Genomic DNA, 18,247 nt, shown 5'->3' on the forward strand with positions numbered 1-18,247 from the left:
AGGGTAAGCTGTGACAAAGTGAGAGAGAGGCATGGACATATATACACTACCAAAAGTAAGGTAGTTAGCTAGTGGGAAGCAGCCGCATAGCACAGGGAGATCAGCTCGGTGCTTTGTGACCGCCTGGAGGGGTGGGATAGGGAGGGTGGGAGGGAGGGAGACGCAAGCGGGAAGAGATATGGGAATATATGTATATATATAACTGATTCATTTTGTTGTGAAGCTGAAACTAACATACCATTGTAAAGCAATTATACTCCAATAAAGATGTTAAAAAAAAAAAAAAAAAAAGAAATATCCTAATCCCCAAAGAATAAATTCTATAGTAAACAGTACACACACTTAAAAAATATATATATGCATATAAGACATTTCTTGACACTTTTAAACTAACTCCAGTTAAATAAATAAGCAATAACATGACAAAAATTTATTTTGAACCACCATCACTTGCCTAGATCATAATCTGAATTTTGCTATCAAAACTATGTAAATCCATAAAAACAGCAGCTAAAAGAGAGTTGGCTGGCATGGCTATACAAATATCAGACAATACAGATTTTAGATTAAAAAAATTGTACAAGAGACAAGGAAAGACATTTTATAGTTAAAAGGGTCAATCCACAACAAGATATAAAAATTATAGATATATATGCACCAAACAACAGAGCCAGAAAATATATGAAGGAAACACTGACAGAACTGAAAGGAGAAATAGTTCTACAATAATAGTAGAGGTCTCAATACTTTACTTTAAATAATGGATAGACATCTAGACAGAAGATTAAAAAGGAAACAGAGGACTTGAACAATACTCTAAACCATCTAGACCTAACAGACATATACAGAACACTTCACCCAACAATAGCAGAAGACACATTCTTCTCAAGTGCACATGGAACATTCTTCAGGATAGTCTGTTAGCCCATAAAACAATTTTCCATAAATTAAAAAAATTGAAATTATACAATCTATCTTCTCTAACCATAATGGAATGAAGCTAGAAATCAATAACAGAAGAAAAACAGGAAAATCCACAAATATGTGGAAATTAAACAATGCATCCTTAACAACCAATGAGTCAAAGAAGAAAGAAACAGGAAAGTCAGAAAATACTTTGAGATGAATGAAAACAAAAATAAAACATACCAAACTTATGGGATGCAGCAAAAGAAGTACTCAGAGAGAAATTTATAGCTGCAAACATATACATTAATACAGAAGAAAGATCTCAAATCAACTGAACTTTGCACCTTAAGAAACTAGAGGGACTTCCCTGGTGGTGCAGTGGTTAAGAATCCGCCTGCCAATGCAGGGGACACGGGTTCAATCCCCGGTCCGGGAAGATCCCATATGCTGCAGAGCAACTAAGCCTGCATGCCACAACTACTGAGCCTGCGCTCTAGAGCCCATGAGCCACAACTACTGAGCCCATGTGCCACAAATACTGAAGCCCACGCACCTAGAGTCCATGCTCCACAACAAGAGAAGCCACTGCAATGAGAAGCCTGCCCAGCGCAATGAAAAGTAGCCCCACTCACCACAACTAGAGAAAGCCCATGCGCAATGAAGACCCAATGCAGTCCAAAAAAAAATCAATGAAACCAAATAAAATATCAGCAAAATTAACAAACCCTCAGCTAGACTACTAAAAAAAAAAAAGAGAGAGAGAAAGTACATATAACTAAAATTACAAATAAAAGCAGGGACATTACAACCAACCTTACAGAAATTAAAAGTATTATAAGAGAACACTATGAACAATTGTATGACAAATTGAATAAAATAGATGAAATGGACAAATTCCTAGAAACACAAAATTACCAAAGCTGACTCAAGAATAAATAGAAAACCTCAACTGCCCTATAATAAGTAAAGAGATTGAATGAATAATCAAAAATTTTCCATCAAAGAAATGTCCCGGACCAGATGGTTTTGCTAGCGAATTCAAAAAGATAAAAGATAAATTAACATCACTCCTATTCAAATTTTTCCAAAAAATAGAAAAAGAGAGAACACTTTCTAACACATTCAATGAGGCCAGCATTATCCTGATAACAAAGTCAGATAAAGACAGCAGAAGAAAATATAGAACAATATCCCTTATGAATATAGATGTAAAAATCTTCAACAAAATACTAACAAACCAAACCCAACAGCACACTAAAAGGATTATACACCATAACCAAGTGATATTTATCCCAGGAATGCAAGGGTGGTTCAACCAAAGAAAACAATTCAATGTAATACACTAAATTAACAGAACAAAGGGGAGGAAAACATGATTACTTCAATAGTTATAGAAAAAGTATTTGACAAAATTCAACACCCTTTCATGATTAAAAAACTCAGCAAACTAAGAATAGAAGGAAACTTCCTTAATAAAATAAAGAGCATTTTCGATACATCCACAATTAACATTATACTCAATGGTGAAAGACTGAAAGCTGCCTTCATAAGATAAAGAAAAAGACAAGGATGCCTGTTTTCATCCCTACTACTCAACATTGTACTGTAAGTCCTAGTCAGAGCAATTTGGCAAGAAAAATAAATAAAAGGCATCCAAATTAAAAAGGAAGAAGTAAAATTATCTCTATTTAAAGATAACATGATTCCATATATAGAAAATATCATAAAATCCACAAAAATACTACTAGAGCTAATAAATGAATTCAGCAGGGTCAACACACAATAATCAGTGTTTTATACACCAGTAAGGAACAATCCAAAAAAAGATATTAATAAAACAATTCCATTTATAATAACATCAAAAAGGATAAAATATCATGAATAAATTTAACCAAAGAGGTGAAAGACCTGTACATTGGAAACTACAAAACGTTACAGAAAGAAATTAAAGAAGACCTAAAAGTAATGGCAAGATAATCCATGGTCACTGATTGAAATACTTAACATTTTTAAGATGGCAACTGTCAAGCGATCTACAGATTCAGTACAAGCCTCATCAAAATTCTAATGGTCTTTTTTTTTTTCCCCAGAAATAGAAAAGCCAATCCTCAAATTCATATGGAACTGCAAGGGGCCCCAAATATCCTAAACAATACTGAAAAAGAAAAACAAACTGGGAGGACTCAAACCTTCTGATTTTAAAACCTACTACAAGGCTACAGTAGTCAAATGTGTATGGTACTGGCTTAATAGAAATATAGGCCAAAGGAACAGAATTGAGAATATAGAAATAAAACAAAACATCTATGGCAAATTGATTTTTGACAAAGGTGCCAAGACCATTCAGTGGGGAAAAAACAGTCTCTTCAACAAATACTGCTGGAACTGGATAACCTCATTCAAAAGAATGAAGCTGGAACTCTACCTCACTCCATATACAAAAATTGACTCAAAATGGGTCAATGCCCTAAATTTAAGAGCTAAAACTATAAAATTCCTAGAAAAAACATACGGGCTAATCTTTATAACATTGGATTTGGCAATGGATTCTTAGGCTTGACACCAAAAGTATAAGCAACAAAAGAAAAAAATTAATTGTACTAAATAAAAATTTTAAACTTTGATGCATCAAAGAACATTAACAAGAATGTGAAAAGGCAATCTACAGAATGGGAGAAAATATTTGTAAATCATATATTGGATGTAGAATCAATACCTAGAATAAAGAACTCCTACAGGGGCTTCCCTGGTGGCGCAGTGGTTGAGAGTCCGCCTGCCGATGCAGGGGACACAGGTTCGTGCCCCCGGTCTGGGAAGATCCCACATGCCGCGGAGCGGCTGGGCCCGTGAGCCATGGCTGCTGAGCCTGCGCGTGTGGAGCTTGTGCTCTGCAACGGGAGAGGCCACAACAGTGAGAGGCCCGCGTACCGCAAAAAAAAAAAAGAACTCCTGCAACTCAGCAACGACAAAAACAACCCAATTTAAAAATGAACAAAGGAACTGAAAAGAAATGTGAATCAAAACCACAGTGAGGTACCACTTCGCACCTAGTAGGATGGCTTTAATAAAAAAAAAAAAAAAGGAAATACAAGTATTAGCAATTTGGAGAAACAGCTGTTAGGACTGTACAATGATACAGCCACTATGGAAAAGTTTGGAGGTTCCTCAAAATGTTACAGAATTACCATGTGACTCAGCAACTCCACTCCTAGATATATATCCAAGAAAAAGGAAGACATGTCCACACAGAAACTTGTACACGAATGTTTATAGCAGCATTATTCATAATAGCCAAAGGTGGAAATCCAAATATCTAAATGTCCATCAATGGATGATTGGAAAAACAAATTGTGACTTTCCAATTGTGATTGGAAAAACAAATTGGAAAAACAAATTGTGAAAAACACATTTTCCAATCAATGGATGACTGGAAAAACAAATTCACACAATGGACTGTTATTCAGCCATAAAAAGCAAAAAGTACTAATATATGCTGCAATTTAGATAAACCTTGAAAGTATTAAAGCAAAAAAAATCCAGAAACAAAAGGACATGTACTGTATGATTCCCTTTACATGATATATCCATAATAGGCAAGTCCATAGAAACAGAAAGATTAGAGGTTATCAGGGGATGGGAAGAGGTGGAATTGGGAGTAGTTACTTATCAGTGTTTCTATGGGGTAAGGAAAAGTTTTTAAAATAGAGCTCTGGTGGTTGCACAACATTGTGAATACACTAAATACTACCAAATTGTATTAAAGGCTAACATCAATTAAATAAAAAACTTTATGTAGAAATAATAGAGCTTACTTTCTTAAAGAAATTTATTTCAGACATTAATTTTTAGCCTTTTGCTAAATTATCCAGTAAAAGGTAGTTACCAAATAACTTATTTCTTGAGCTGCTGCTACACATTCTACTCCAATGGTAGTCAAACTTGGATTCTTTTCCTGGTGCTCTAATATTAAAAGTAAACCATATACTTATAGAGATTTACTTTTTCTTGTTCAGATATAGATAAGTAAAAAGGTTTCCACTAAACTCGTAATTTTTAAAACCCAACAGCAAAGAATTAAAATTTTTATGTAAAACTTGTACACTGCAGCTTCTTGAGTCTCTCATCTTTGGGGAGGCTCTTAAGTTCTCAATTTTTCATGTTTTAAATTGCTCTAACGAGGATTTAATTTCACTGGATAATCAACACTCAACTCTTACTCTTCACTTTTTTATACAACTACATTTTATGCACATAATTCTATGAAACTAACATTGATTCATTGTATTCATAAACATACATTTTAATGTCAGCAAATAATTTCAAGCTTTTTTCATAAGAATGGAGTGTGGTTTTATAGGAAAAAATAAGCCTACAGACAAGTTTCGATTGAAAAACTAAGTCTTTATAGATTTAGGTAAAAATATAAAATATAGAGGTAATACTTTCTTCAAATAAACCACCACATCTTGTAGCTATGTGGTTCATCTTCATACAGCTAAGAAAAAAACTTCTCATGGAGTTTTCTGGAGTACTGGAAACCAGAGGTTTCTGTAATACCAATTATTACAAGCTCTGGCTCATCAATAAAGTAGCAAGTAAATCTTTAAATGGTCACAGCAAAAACAAAGACCAGTAGCGTTAGAGTTCACCATTATTTTCTAGCTGTCAATACACTCAGAACAGTTAAAAATACAAAGACTCACCTTCTATTGAACCAGTATGTTCTCTTTTTTTTTTGTTTTTGAACCAGCATGTTCTTTAAATTTGGCTACATAGCAGTTCCCAATCAGGGGTGATTCTGTCCCCACCAGGGACATTTGACAATGCCTAGAGATATTTTCGGTTATCACTTTTGGAGCTCTACTGGTTCTAGTGTGTGGACTCCGGTGAGTCTGCCAAACCTACAACACAAAGGACAGCCTCCCACAATAAAGAATTATCAGGCCCAAATGTCAACCTTGAGATATCCTGAGCTACATTAATGGTCTCGGCCATTTCCATCCTGAAATTTGTACCACAATCTCAGAACACTTCACTGAAACTGTTGTTCTGTTCTGATGTCACAAGCTATAAATTTGATTTGTAACTCTAAGACCCTGGTTAAATAACACAATCTCAGGAAAAGCAGAGGTTAAAAATATTTAAGAGAAAACTGATAGAGAATGAAATATAAAAAGGAAATAAAATAGAACTCAAGTCAGAGCTATGTATGACCAAAATTTTAAGATCTTGTTAGATTTCTAGATCTCTCCAATTTATTAGCTTTAATCTGCAGTGTAAACAGTACAGAACATGACTGAAAATTAAGGGGCAGGGCAGAGGTTCTTTCTATATTTGTGCCATATAAATACCTTTTCACTAAAACAAAATTTAAAGAAACAACAAACTATTTAATTCTATGTTCAGGTTTCAATTTTCAGCACTGTGTTTACCTTTGCTGACACATCACGTCTTCTTTGGAAGGAGGCAGGCATTAAACTATTTGTTCTTCCTGATATTTCAAACCTGTTAGTACTAAAAAGCACTTTAAAAAATAATAGTATTTAGGATATCCTTAATTCCAAATCAGACTGTCCCAGAGAAAGCAAATGTGCTACATCTGTTACTTCTGTTAGTTCCTCAGAATTAAAAAAAAGAAAAAAGGTAACAAAATAATCTTCACATTAAAATCTCAATTAATACTGGTCCCTAAATAAAAGTCAGTTTAAAATAAAAATCAAGTTTCACAAAATAAATACACTGAAGCAACTATAATAGTAATAACCTTTATTTAAAATATTTTTTAATCTAGGAAAGCTCATTTTACATGAGTTTCCAACTAAATATTAGACTCAGAAACAAAGAAAATAAAACCAGAGAAAATCTTCTGTAGAAAAAATACACAAGGAACATTTCTACATGTGAAAAAGCAGTAAGCAGTCTTAACATGAACATCCAAGTCTTACTCTCAATTCCATCTCTCCTAGTGAACACCACTATCAACCTTGAGATCTGACTTGTTCTTGTCATTCTTCACTGAGTAGATGAAATATGTTAAGGTGTCTTTTTCATTCACTGGAATTGACCTAAAGTGGCAACCAACTATCTATAAAGAAAAAAAAAATTGAGGAAATTAAATTATAGATATTAACAGATTTTATAAACTAGGTAAAAAATACTGTCATCAAAAGAAAATGTGTGATGGTAAGAGCTATTTCCTTTTAAAAATAAATTTAAATTTAACAAAGAACCAACAGGATGAAAAGCATATAAGAGTAAGATATTGTGAACAAGAGATAGTGTGATTTCAAAGGATCCCCTGGCCCACTCAATTAACTATACATTAATTAGAATGTGTATTTCCTTTTACTTATTTTGAATTTTATAACTGAGATCTAGATTAGGATTTAAGTAGTTTTACTTTTAAACTTCAAATATCAATGAAACAGAACAGAATGTAGGAGTCCACATGCATCATATAATGGTTTAGTCTCTACTTATGGAAAAAGGATAAACATTAAGTTGAAAAAGCTTTGGTACTATAGAAACAAATCATGAATTATCTTACAAATATGTCTGCTACAACTTACATTCATTCATTGGCAATATTTTTTGTTAAGGTTCCCTGAAAATTATTCTGAATAAAAATTATTGATGGAAAATGAGAAGGGAAAAAGGGATGTCCACTGAAGAATGTTTACCTGCTTTCTTGCCTTTTCATTCTGTGCACTGCAACTACGAATAGAAGTATAATAGACTAAACTGGGGCGCTGATATGCATATTTAGATTCTAGAAGATAAAACTTCTTAAAGAGAAAGATAATTAAGAGACTTAAGGAGGACAGTCACTCAACTCTGGAATCATTTGTAAATATCTGCATTTCTGAGTAAGTTATAACACTCGTGACTATTTGGATTTCTCATTTCTAAAAAAGAAAATAACTCTAGAAATAATTTAACTTTTTAAAAAGAAGATCAGATTATCAAAAACTTCAAGTTTGATTTCCGCATTTAAAAAATATATACATTTAAATGTAACATTTAAAATAATCATTTCTTCAGTTCTCATTTGTCCCAAAACAAAGGTACCTTCACTTGATTAGTAAACTGTATATATATCAATACAGTTTCATCATGGCAGGCAATATCTATATTTATGTTAATATTAATGTACTATACAATCCAAAAAGGATGTGATCTTTTAAATCAAATTTAAAGAAAAATTAGATTTTTGTTGCCTAGGCAAGAAGGAAAGATGCAGCTCTGGCTAAAGCCTTAATATACCGGACCTTAATGTTAAAAAGCATTCTACTCATCTTCTATCTTATTCAATATGCACATTTTAGAAAATGTTGGATTACTAAATTCAAGCTGAAGAATATAAGAAAACTTATTTATATATTTACTTATATCCTGTCGAATAGGTTAAGCATTTTTCTTTTAAATATGATTGAAGTACAAACATATAAATCTATAAATATCTTAATATGATGTACAGATTTCTTGGCTCTATTATTTCCTGAGAACACAAACACACTCAATTTTTTAAAATTCACTGAAGTACTACAAGTCCTATATCAAGAAACTATAAGTAAAAGCTTGGATACAAGTCTTTGCATCTTCTAGATGTAAAAACATGGGTGCTTCAAATAAAACTAACATCAACCAGGACAAGTTCTGAAATAGTTAAATCAGCCAGGTATGGGAATACTGTTTAGGGGCTTATCTGTAAAACCTACTCCATCAAAAACTTCAAAAAATAAATTCTAACAAAGACATCAAAGTTTATTAATTTATTTTATTATGCCTCAATTAGGTGTTCAATAAATGTTTACTTAACAAATAGAATTTTAAAATAAACAGGTTTCTAGAATGAGAATTAAAAAACCTTTCACTCACTATTTCTGAAAGTCATTATTGGAAGATGCTTAGAAAACTGCACACAATCCATTGAGTAGTCATTACACAAAGGAATTTCCTACGTGGTAGACAAACATTTCTTCCACAATAGCTTTTTTTACTAACTTTGATTTTTCTAACTCCTGATAAAAGGTATTGTTATATATGCTACATTAACAATGTCATTAGCATTTAATGACCCTTTTTTATATGAACAGGTTCATTTAAAGGTTAAATAGCTTAAAACTCATATATACCTCCACAAGCTGTGCTTTATTAAGTCCTGGTCTGGTTGGGAGTTTGAAGTGTCTTTTGTATCTCCTAAGTGTATTCACCTGTAATTGGTATAAATCAACCTGGAAAAAATTAACATATCATTTGTTAAAGACTTAGCTTTGTTATATATAACAACAATGCAATTTCAACACAATGAAAACTTAACTCCATTATTAAAAATGCCTTTTATATAATCAAAACTACAAATGTATTAAACACTTCAATCTTTTGAGCATAATTATTAAAGACCAGGGACCAAAAAAAGAACTTATATAAGACAACAGAGCTCTAAGAGTTGTCAATTGAAACTGTAACAAGTCCAATTGTGTAACTGCATGTTAACTGGCCATATTTAATTTTGCTTTCATTTTCAGATTTTTCAAATGTTTTAAGTATTTTTAAAATTTGTTCATATTTTTTAAATAAAACTTTCAGAATGGAGGACTTAAGATTTACATTTAACATACGAAAACTTTCACCTACCTCTGGAGTATCAATATCTTGAACAGGTGAATCTCCTCCATCATCATCACTCCCTTTTCTCTTTCTTCTGTTTCGAACGCTCTGAATTAAGTTTTTATGATAATCACAAATGTAAAGATGCCTTGCCTGAAACAGAAAAGTTTCACAGACTACTTATGATTGCCGTAAAATGTGTCTATGTATTAAAAATATGTAACAGTGAATTATTAAAAATAAAAACAGTCCAAACAGGCCATTGTTAAGACAACGCACGTTTCTTTCTACTCCAGTCCTGAACCCAGTTAAAACCTACCATGTCTGGTAATATTGTTAAGAAGATTGGGGGTGGGGCGGGGAGAGGTGCCAATAAGGGAAGCGAGACACAGAGAAGAACGAGAAATTCCTACCGTCTGGATTCTGTCATCAAATTGCAGCGATGGTGAACTAGATTAGTTCAGTCATGCTGTTTTTTTTTTTTTAACAAGGGGAAAATGATGCTGTTCACAATTTTGCTATTTGATAGCATTTTCTCTACTTAAAGAGCATTTTAAAATACCGTAATGTATGCTTCCTAACCTTGCTAACTTAATACTCAAATTATAATCGAGCACAAAACTATCCATTTTTACAAATAAGTTGCTGATTTCACATCCTAAATTTAAATTTGAACTATGAACTTCTCTGCGTATTAAATAAATGCATTTATCAGTAATACGTTTTTCCAACCAAAGCTATGTGAAATTATTCAAGTATACCTGAAAAGTTTCTCATGAACACGACGGAGGAACTAACTGAATAGGCAGAAAACTTTAATTACATAGTTCTGAGAGCTGTACCGTAACATCTGAAATACCGGGTTTCGTACATTAGCAGTTACTCCTTAAAAAAAAACAAACAATTGAGGACTGAGCTAATAGGCTTTTAAATTAACCTCTAAGCTAAGGGCAAGCTAAAAAGATGCACAATGTGTGCCGGTTCTGGCATCTTGTTATTTATTACCGTCGCCCAGAGCTCCGGTAAGTGGAAATGGCCGTTTCTAAAAACCTCAGCGACGGTCAAAAGAACAAACGTGCGAAAGGACGAAGAAAGAAACCCTGATGGCTGCCAAACGGAGGGCAAAACCGCAGAGGCTGCGCGCTCCCCACGTTGGGAGCGGCTGCCCGGGATGCTGACACGGCCGCTCGGCTCGCAGCCAGGCGTCCCCTGCACCCGCGCCCGCGGGACGGGGAACGGGATCCTTGTCGCCCGCGGCGTCAGGCCCTACCAGCACTCCACTGTCCCCAGACCGGGGGAGCTACTCCCCGGGGCCGAGTGCCGGCTCGGGCAGCAAAACAAAGAAGGCGCCTCCGTTCCACAAGGAGCCGCCGGGCTGCAGGACAGCTACTCCGGGCCCTCTGCTCGGCCGCCCCCTTTGTTTCGCGCCCCGGCCTCCGCGGAGGAGGAGGGGGAGGCAGGGCGCGGGTGAGGTGGCGCGCGAGCCTGTCGGCTGCGGGCGGAGGGCCGAGTTGCAGCACATTGTTGTTTCCTTCCTACTAGAGACGCCGGAACGGGCTCGCGCTGCGCCCAGGTCTGGGGGCCCCGCACCCCACCGACGTCCCGTCTGCTCCACTCCCCAAGCGCCCGCGGGGCGCGCAGGGCAGGCCCGTCCCGCCGTCACTTACGCTCTTATCCAGCTCGATCTTCACCTTCTTCTGGGAGATGCTCTTCTGGATCCTCTTGCTGAAGCTGGCGTTGCCCGCCGCCCGGCCGCACCGCTCGCCGTCCTCGCGCAGACAGCACAGCTGCCCCGGGCCCGGCCCGGCCGCTCCCGGGGGCCCCGCTGCCGAGACCCCACCGGCGCCCGGCACCTCGGCCCCGGCGCCCGCGCCGGCCCCGTTCCCAGCCGAGGCGGCGGCGGCGGCGGCAGCAGCGGCGACCACGGCGGCCATGACGACGGCCGCGTCCCCGCCGCGGCTCATGTCTTCGGGCGTGAAGCCGTTCATGTCCCCGCGCTCGCGGAGACGCGCTGACAGAAGCCCCGCTCGCCGCGCCGCTCGCCTCTCGGGAGACGTCGGGGTCTAGGCTGTCCCTCAGGCACCTGCCCGGCGGCGGCTACTCACTCTGCGCCCGCGGCCTCCGGACAACACCGCGGGCCCCCGGCCTGCCGGTGTCTGCTGGCGCCGGGACAGTGGACGGGGCTTGGGGTCGGGAACCAGAATCTGGCGTCGCCTGGAACCGGGACGCCGCTCACTGTCACATGGAGGAGACTCCTCAGCAGTTGGACCACTGCGCCTCCGCCTCCCTCCGGCCCTCGACCTGCGCAAGCGCGTTGCGCCCTTGCCCGTCCCGCCCCTTCCACTCTGTCGCATGGCACCACGGGAATTGTAGTTTTCTTCCGGGGAGCTAACCTGAGCTCCAATCTGACCCAGCGCTTCGCGGTTTAGGGGAACTACTTATCCCAGCATTCATGGCGCGGAGGCGGGTCGGGCCTTTTTTTTTGGGGGGTGAAACACGGCGAAAACAGGGGCGTGTGGTTGGGGTTGCGAGGTTTTCTGGCTTCTGGTCTCTCCCGGGAAGTTGGGCTGTGTTTAGCTACTGAATTTTGCAGAGCTGGCAATTTATACGAAGAGGTTACTCAACTCCTGAGGCGAAGCACAAAACGCGGGGGGGCGGGAGTAGGAGGGAAGGGGAGGGAGCTTGTGGGAAAGCAGTTTCGGGCTGTTTTCGTATCTGTGGAAAAAGTTTTTGGTATGACTACGCTTTTGTGGGAAACCCAGACCGAGGAGAAGCCCTGGCATTTTTCGGGTCCCGGAGGTCCCGCAGCTAACACCACGGGATCTGATAGCAGTTCCGCTGACTGACGCCCCAGACTGTCTGTGAGGGCGCCTGCCGGGGGGAAACGCGCGTCCCGACCTCGGCGCCGGGATGGGGCCGATGTCGGGCTGGAGGCCGCCTCCAGATCCTCGCATTGTCCCTGCGAGGAACGCGCTGGCTTGCGGGGCGCACACTGTCGCTTCTTGAGGTGGAGCTGCTGACAAGTGGACTTAACGGGGCTGCTTTTCGCTTCCACCCCCTGCCTCTCCGCTTTCTCCTCGAGGGAACTGGGAGCCGGTCTAATAGCATTTAAAAGGGACGTGTAGCCCCTCCGAGTCTCGGTCAGCCTGGGGCTCCCGGAGCCCGAAGGCGCGCGCCCGACCGAGAGCGCAGGGAAAGCGCAGCTCCGGGATCGTCGTCGGCGCGCGCGTGTCTGTGTACGTGTCTGTGTGCGCGCGCGTGTGCATGTGTACGTGTGCGTGCGTGCGTGTGGAGGGCGGGGTGGAAGGTTGGGAGAGGCTAGTACGAAAGCTGCGCCTTTGCTAATTGCAGCGCGTCATTATTTATCAGTACGTATATCTTGTTTAACTATCCCATTGTTTAAACAAAGATAGAAAGCAGTAGGGTTTTTTTAAAGTTCTTTTATATTTACTGAGTAAACATTGATAGATGAATTTTTAAAAATGTAAACTGTCATCTGCCCTGAAATTCAGTGCCATTCAGTCCATCTATGCACTTATGTTTTAGGATATAGCAAAGGAAGAAAAAAAAAATGTAGTGGGCAAAAGAAAGATGCTGAATGGTGAGTATTTGTGTTATCTTTTCAAGCTGCACTGCCCAACGGTGTGTCTGCTAGCCTTATGTGGATATTAGCACTCGAAATGTGGTTATTGTGACTGAAAAACTGAACTGTTCATTTTAATTCATTTAAAATTTTAAAACTGATTTCAGTTATTGGAAAACTTTTAAATATGTTTGGAACAACTTGGTTAGGAATCTATTTTTGCAACTTAAATTTTATGAAATCTAAATTTAGCATCTGAACTGTGATGTGCCGGTATGTATAAACTACCAGCAGGATTTCAAAGACTTAGTACCAGACTTTTTTTAAAGAATATTGATTAGCTTAGTAACATTTTTTATATTGATTACATGTTCAAATGATTATATTTTGGCTATACTGGGTTAAATAAAACATTAAAATTTACCTGTTCCCATTTTTCAAAATGTGCCTACTATAACATTTAAAACTACACATGTGGCTCACATTATATGTGTATTTAGATATTGTTGGCTTGAAGTATTAAAACGCAGAATAATACTGTTTATAGATGTATTTTCTTAAATAGTAAAAATGAGACTATATCGATAGAATGGACACACACCAGCTTCAAGGTGGTGGTCATCTCTTAGGAGAGAGGCCAATGGATGGTATCTGGGAATGGCTAAAAGGTGGTTTCCATTTGTAAGTTTTTATTTGTTAAAAACAGTCTAAAGCAAACGTGATATTGGGATGTTGGATTTTCATATTTTTTGTAATTTTATATAATTTAAAATAATTTATAATATTGTTTGGTTCTTGCCCTTAAAAGTTTATAGTCTACCTTCTGCAAATGTGATCAAATCAGTTCATGTATGGTATAGTTATATATCAATTTCATATGAATTTTACTGAAGTGACGAATTGTGACTATGCTTCCTTTACAGACAATACAGTAATTTTAGAAGTTTCAGTCACTCATTTATTGCATGCTAGGATCTTTTCTAGGCTCTGGGGGTACAAAAATAATTGGGAGAGGGTCCTAGCCATTTTGGAGCTCACAGGTAGCTTAACAAGCACATGATACGTGCTATAGACTGAATGTTTGTGTCCCCACAAAATTCATATGTTGAAACCTAATCCTCGTGTGATAATATTTGAAGGTAGGGTCTTTGGGAGGTGATTAGGCCATGAGGGTGGAGCCCTCAGGAATGGGATTAGTGCCCTCAGAAAAGAGGCTCTAGAGAGCAACCTCACTCCTCCTGCCATCCATGGGAGAAGACGCCCATCTGTCAACCAGAAAGTGGACACTCACCAGCCATGAACCGGTCAGCACCTTGATCTTGAACTCCCCACCCTCCAGAACTGTAAGAAATAAATTTCTTTTGTTTATAAGCCACCTACTCTATGGTATTTATTTTTTATAGTAGCCTAGACAGACTAAGACACATACCTCAATAAAATTAGAGGAAAAGTACAGACTTAGCACACAGAAGGAAATGATTCACCTCTGAGAAGTAGAAAACATTCCTGGAGTAGGTGACATGTAAATTTGAGATTTAAAGTATCTCTTCAGTGAATCTGTCCTCCCTACAAAGAAATTTTCTTAACAACCATGGATCATTGTTTATGTCTAAAACTCCTCATATTCAGGGCAGGTAATAATTTCTTGCTCTAAGTATAATTCACAGTCAAGGTTGGAATCAGGTTTTGGGGAGCTTCAAGTTTATATAATCTGAGGGGTCTTCTTTAAGAAAAATATACAGAATTATGAATGTAAAATTAGATACAAGCCTTTTAAGGGACTCTGAACCTTACATCCATTAGCTTCATGGTAAATTTACCTCACAATAGACAATATGGAAAATGATTTATGAAACCTAAATTATAAGAGTGTTTTTGACATCATCAAAATATTCTTTGCTTTCTGAAAGGATTCAAAATATTCTTTGAAAAGCATTTTCCCCTGCCTTTCTTCCCTCTAAAGCTTTTAATATAATTGAACTTTTCTGTTTTTATTGCAAAATAAGCAATTAAATAAATTAATTTCAAAATATGCAAATTAGTACATAATCTTCACATGAACATGATGGTAAATTCAAATAATACAAAAAGTTTCAATATGAAAAATAAAAGCCTATTTCCGCTCATCTCCCCAAATCTGTGTCCCTAAAAGCAACCAATGTTAGCAAGTTCTGTGTTTCCTTCTAGAAAAACAATTATATGCATATACCAGTATATACATGTCTATACATGAATAATTCTATTTTATTGCAGCTAAGGATCATGCTGTTTTATACCATGCTTTCTTTTACCTAGTTTAAAATACAGCAAGCACACCAAAAAAGTGCACAAAACATAAATGTCCAATTTAAGCAGTTTTGGTAAAACAAGCATCTATATAAATACTTCCCAGGTCAAGAAATAGAACATTGTCAACAGGGCCAGCTTTCTGGGCATGCAAACAGCGCAGAGGCACAGGGCAGAGGCTCAGAAGCCCACCCCTTCCGACCCCTTACTCTCTCCACTCTGCTTGTGGTTCAGTGCTCATCATCATCATGAAATTCTTAACCATTCATCTTTGAATTTCTGGGTTCTGGCGGATCTCTCCTTGCCCATCTCTGCACTGGCCTGAGCACTCCGAGCTGACGCAGGATGTAACCGCTGTGGTGCGCAGCCCCTCCCTCTCCCCGCCCCTCGCTGAGTTGGGGGTCAGGCCGCGGCTGCCTGTGAGGGTCTGCCTTTGACCAAAAAGAATCGCTATACCCAAGGGAGAGCGACGTTAAATAGCAAATTAGAAAACACCATGACATGTCGAGAGAGAGAGAGACGACGGAAGAAAGAAAGAAGATTTTTGCATTGGGTCCCACCAGTTGTGCCGCTGGCCTTGATTGACAGCCCTGAGTGACCGCATGTGCTCCTCCTCCATCTAACCCCTCACCGGCCAGCAGCAGCTATCCTGATTTCTGGTATTCACTACCTGCCTTTTCTTTATAATTTTACCGCACAATTATGAACTCTAAAAAGACATTTTAGTTTTTTGTGTGTTTTTGAACTTTTTTAAAGTGGAATCGTGTACTTTGTTATTGTTTTCTCTGGCTTCTTCACTGTCTTGAAGATCTGCTTGTACCTCGCTTAACTAGCTCTTTTCATTGTGGATGAATAAAATACACTTTATTTAACCATTTTATTGTTGATGGACATAGGGGTTGTTTCCAGTTTAGGGATATTAAAAGCAACCTTGCCATGATCATTCGTGTACATGTGCCCTGATACCTCTGTGCTTACAGTTTAATAGGACAGGTATTTAGGAACAGAATTGCTGAGTCATAGAGTATGCATAGCTGCAACTTTACTGGGTACTTCCAAACTTTGACAGTTCCACAAGCCTTTTTTTTTTTTTTTTAAACGATCCAATGGATTTGTCTGTTATCTCTCGATTTTACACTGAGTGTTCCTGATTACTAATGAGGTTATATGTTTATTGGTCTTTGGGCTTTCCTCTTTGGAAGCTTCTGTTTAGGACTTCAGCTGTTCTTCTATTGGGTTTGTGACTTTTTCTATTGATTTGTAGTTCTTTATATATTCTGAATAAGAGCCGTTTCTCGAAGTTATGTATTGCAAATATCTTTCCTACTCTATCACTTGCCTTTTGACTGTGGTGGCGACTTTAGGTTAAAGTCTTTTAATTTTTTAAAAAATATTTATTTATTTAATTTGGTGGCACCAGGTCTTAGTTGCGGCACTCGGGCTTCTTAGTTGTGGCATGCGAACTCTTAGTTGCAGCTTGCATGTGGGATCTAGTTCCCTGACCAGGGATCGAACCCCGGCCCACTGCATCGGGAGTGCGGAGTCCTAACCATTGCACCACCAGGGAAGTCCCTAAAGTCTTTTACTGTGGAAAAAAATATATCAATCTTTTCTTTTATGACTGGTCATTTTTGTGACTTAATAGTTCCTTAGTATCTTAGTACCTTCAAAATCATGAAGATACTTTTCTATATTACCTTCTCACCAGAGTGTTTTTATCAATTTCATTAGACCTTTCAAAGGACTGATTTTAGTTTTGTTCATGGTTTCTATGGTATTTTTTTCTATTTCAGTTCTTCTCTTTTATTATTTCCTTCTACTTTGTTTATTTTGCTATTCTTTTACTAATTTCTTTACAAATATGTTCATTAGAAGGTATACGTTTCCCTATGAATACTATTTTGTCTACATCCCACACATCATAATATTATCTAAATTCCTTCATGATCATTTTTGATGCCTAAATTATTTGGATGGAGATGTCTTAATTTCCAAACATATACAGATGGTCTCGTATCTCTAAATCCACTAAAATTTAATGAGGTTTGCTTTTTAACCAATATGGTTGATTTTTTAAAATATTCTGTATGTACTTGAAAACAATGTATATTGTGCTGTTAGGTCAGTGTTCTATTTATGTCCATTGGGTATTATTAAATGGACTAATCAGTCTTATGTATCCTTACAGACTTTTTGTCTCCTTGTTCCAACTAATTACTAAATTAAAATGTCCCACTTAGCTTGTAGATTTATTTCTCTTCTTAGTTCTGTCAATTTTTCTTCTGCATATGTTAAGACCATATTATTTATACAAATTAAAAACTGTTATGTAAACCCAGAACTGAACATTTTAACATTCTGTAGTGACCTTCATAATCTCTGTAATGATTTTAGCCTTAAAGTCTATTTTGTCTGGTTGCTATCAATATAGTTACAACACCTGTCTTTTACTTAGTGTTTGCATGATATATTTTTCCATCTTTTTACTTTCAGCCTTTCTGTATCCTGATGTCTTAGATATGTTTCTAAAACATGTGGTTTTGCATATTTTCTTTTTAAATCTGGCCTGATAATCTTTGTGTTTAACTAGGGCATTTACTAGGGTTTTAACTAGTCTATTTTACAGTTATGTAATTACTAATATATTTCAATATATTTAAACCCAAACATATTAATCCTTCACTTTTTGTGCTTTATATTTGTTGTGCCTACTCTACATTTTTATTCTCCTTTTTTTTTCTTTCTTTTGGATTTTTTTTTATAATCCCATTTCCCCCCCAATTAGTTTGGAAATTATACACTCTTTTTCTATTCTTTTGACCCTAAAACTTACAATATGTTTTCTTTACTTTTTTTAGC

General features: G+C 37.8%; 1 protein-coding gene across 2 annotated transcripts; it reads right to left on the reverse strand.

Moving 5' to 3' along the window:
* Window positions 1-6,660: 6,660 nt before the first annotated feature.
* SAP30 (Sin3A associated protein 30) lies at window positions 6,661-11,794 on the reverse strand. 2 transcript variants are annotated; one of them, XM_067745354.1, is made up of 5 exons: window positions 11,187-11,794; window positions 9,547-9,672; window positions 9,045-9,143; window positions 7,590-7,623; window positions 6,661-6,994 (listed from the first exon to the last, which is right to left on the reverse strand). In XM_067745354.1, exons 1-4 carry the CDS (start codon window positions 11,505-11,507, stop codon window positions 7,606-7,608), a joined length of 564 nt encoding a protein of 187 aa, XP_067601455.1. In that variant the 5' UTR covers window positions 11,508-11,794; the 3' UTR covers window positions 6,661-6,994; window positions 7,590-7,605. The 2 variants fall into 2 exon arrangements, with proteins under 2 accessions (XP_067601455.1, XP_067601454.1); XM_067745353.1 differs by lacking the exon at window positions 7,590-7,623 and having other exon boundaries at window positions 11,187-11,781.
* Window positions 11,795-18,247: the final 6,453 nt, after the last annotated feature.

The sequence above is a fragment of the Pseudorca crassidens genome, chromosome 7 (genome assembly GCF_039906515.1).
Source record: "Pseudorca crassidens isolate mPseCra1 chromosome 7, mPseCra1.hap1, whole genome shotgun sequence".
NCBI classification, from domain to species: Eukaryota; Metazoa; Chordata; class Mammalia; order Artiodactyla; family Delphinidae; genus Pseudorca; species Pseudorca crassidens.

Coding starts and splice junctions, on each gene's coding strand:
- SAP30 (XM_067745353.1), bottom strand. CDS start 11,507: ATGAACGGCTTCACGCCCGAAGACATGAGCCGCGGCGGGGACGCGGCC. Junction 9,673..11,186: donor AGATCGAGCTGGATAAGAGC/GTAAGTGACGGC, acceptor TTTCTGTTTCAG/GCAAGGCATCTTTACATTTG. Junction 6,995..9,044: donor ATAAAGCACAGCTTGTGGAG/GTATATATGAGT, acceptor TTTTCTTTATAG/ATAGTTGGTTGCCACTTTAG.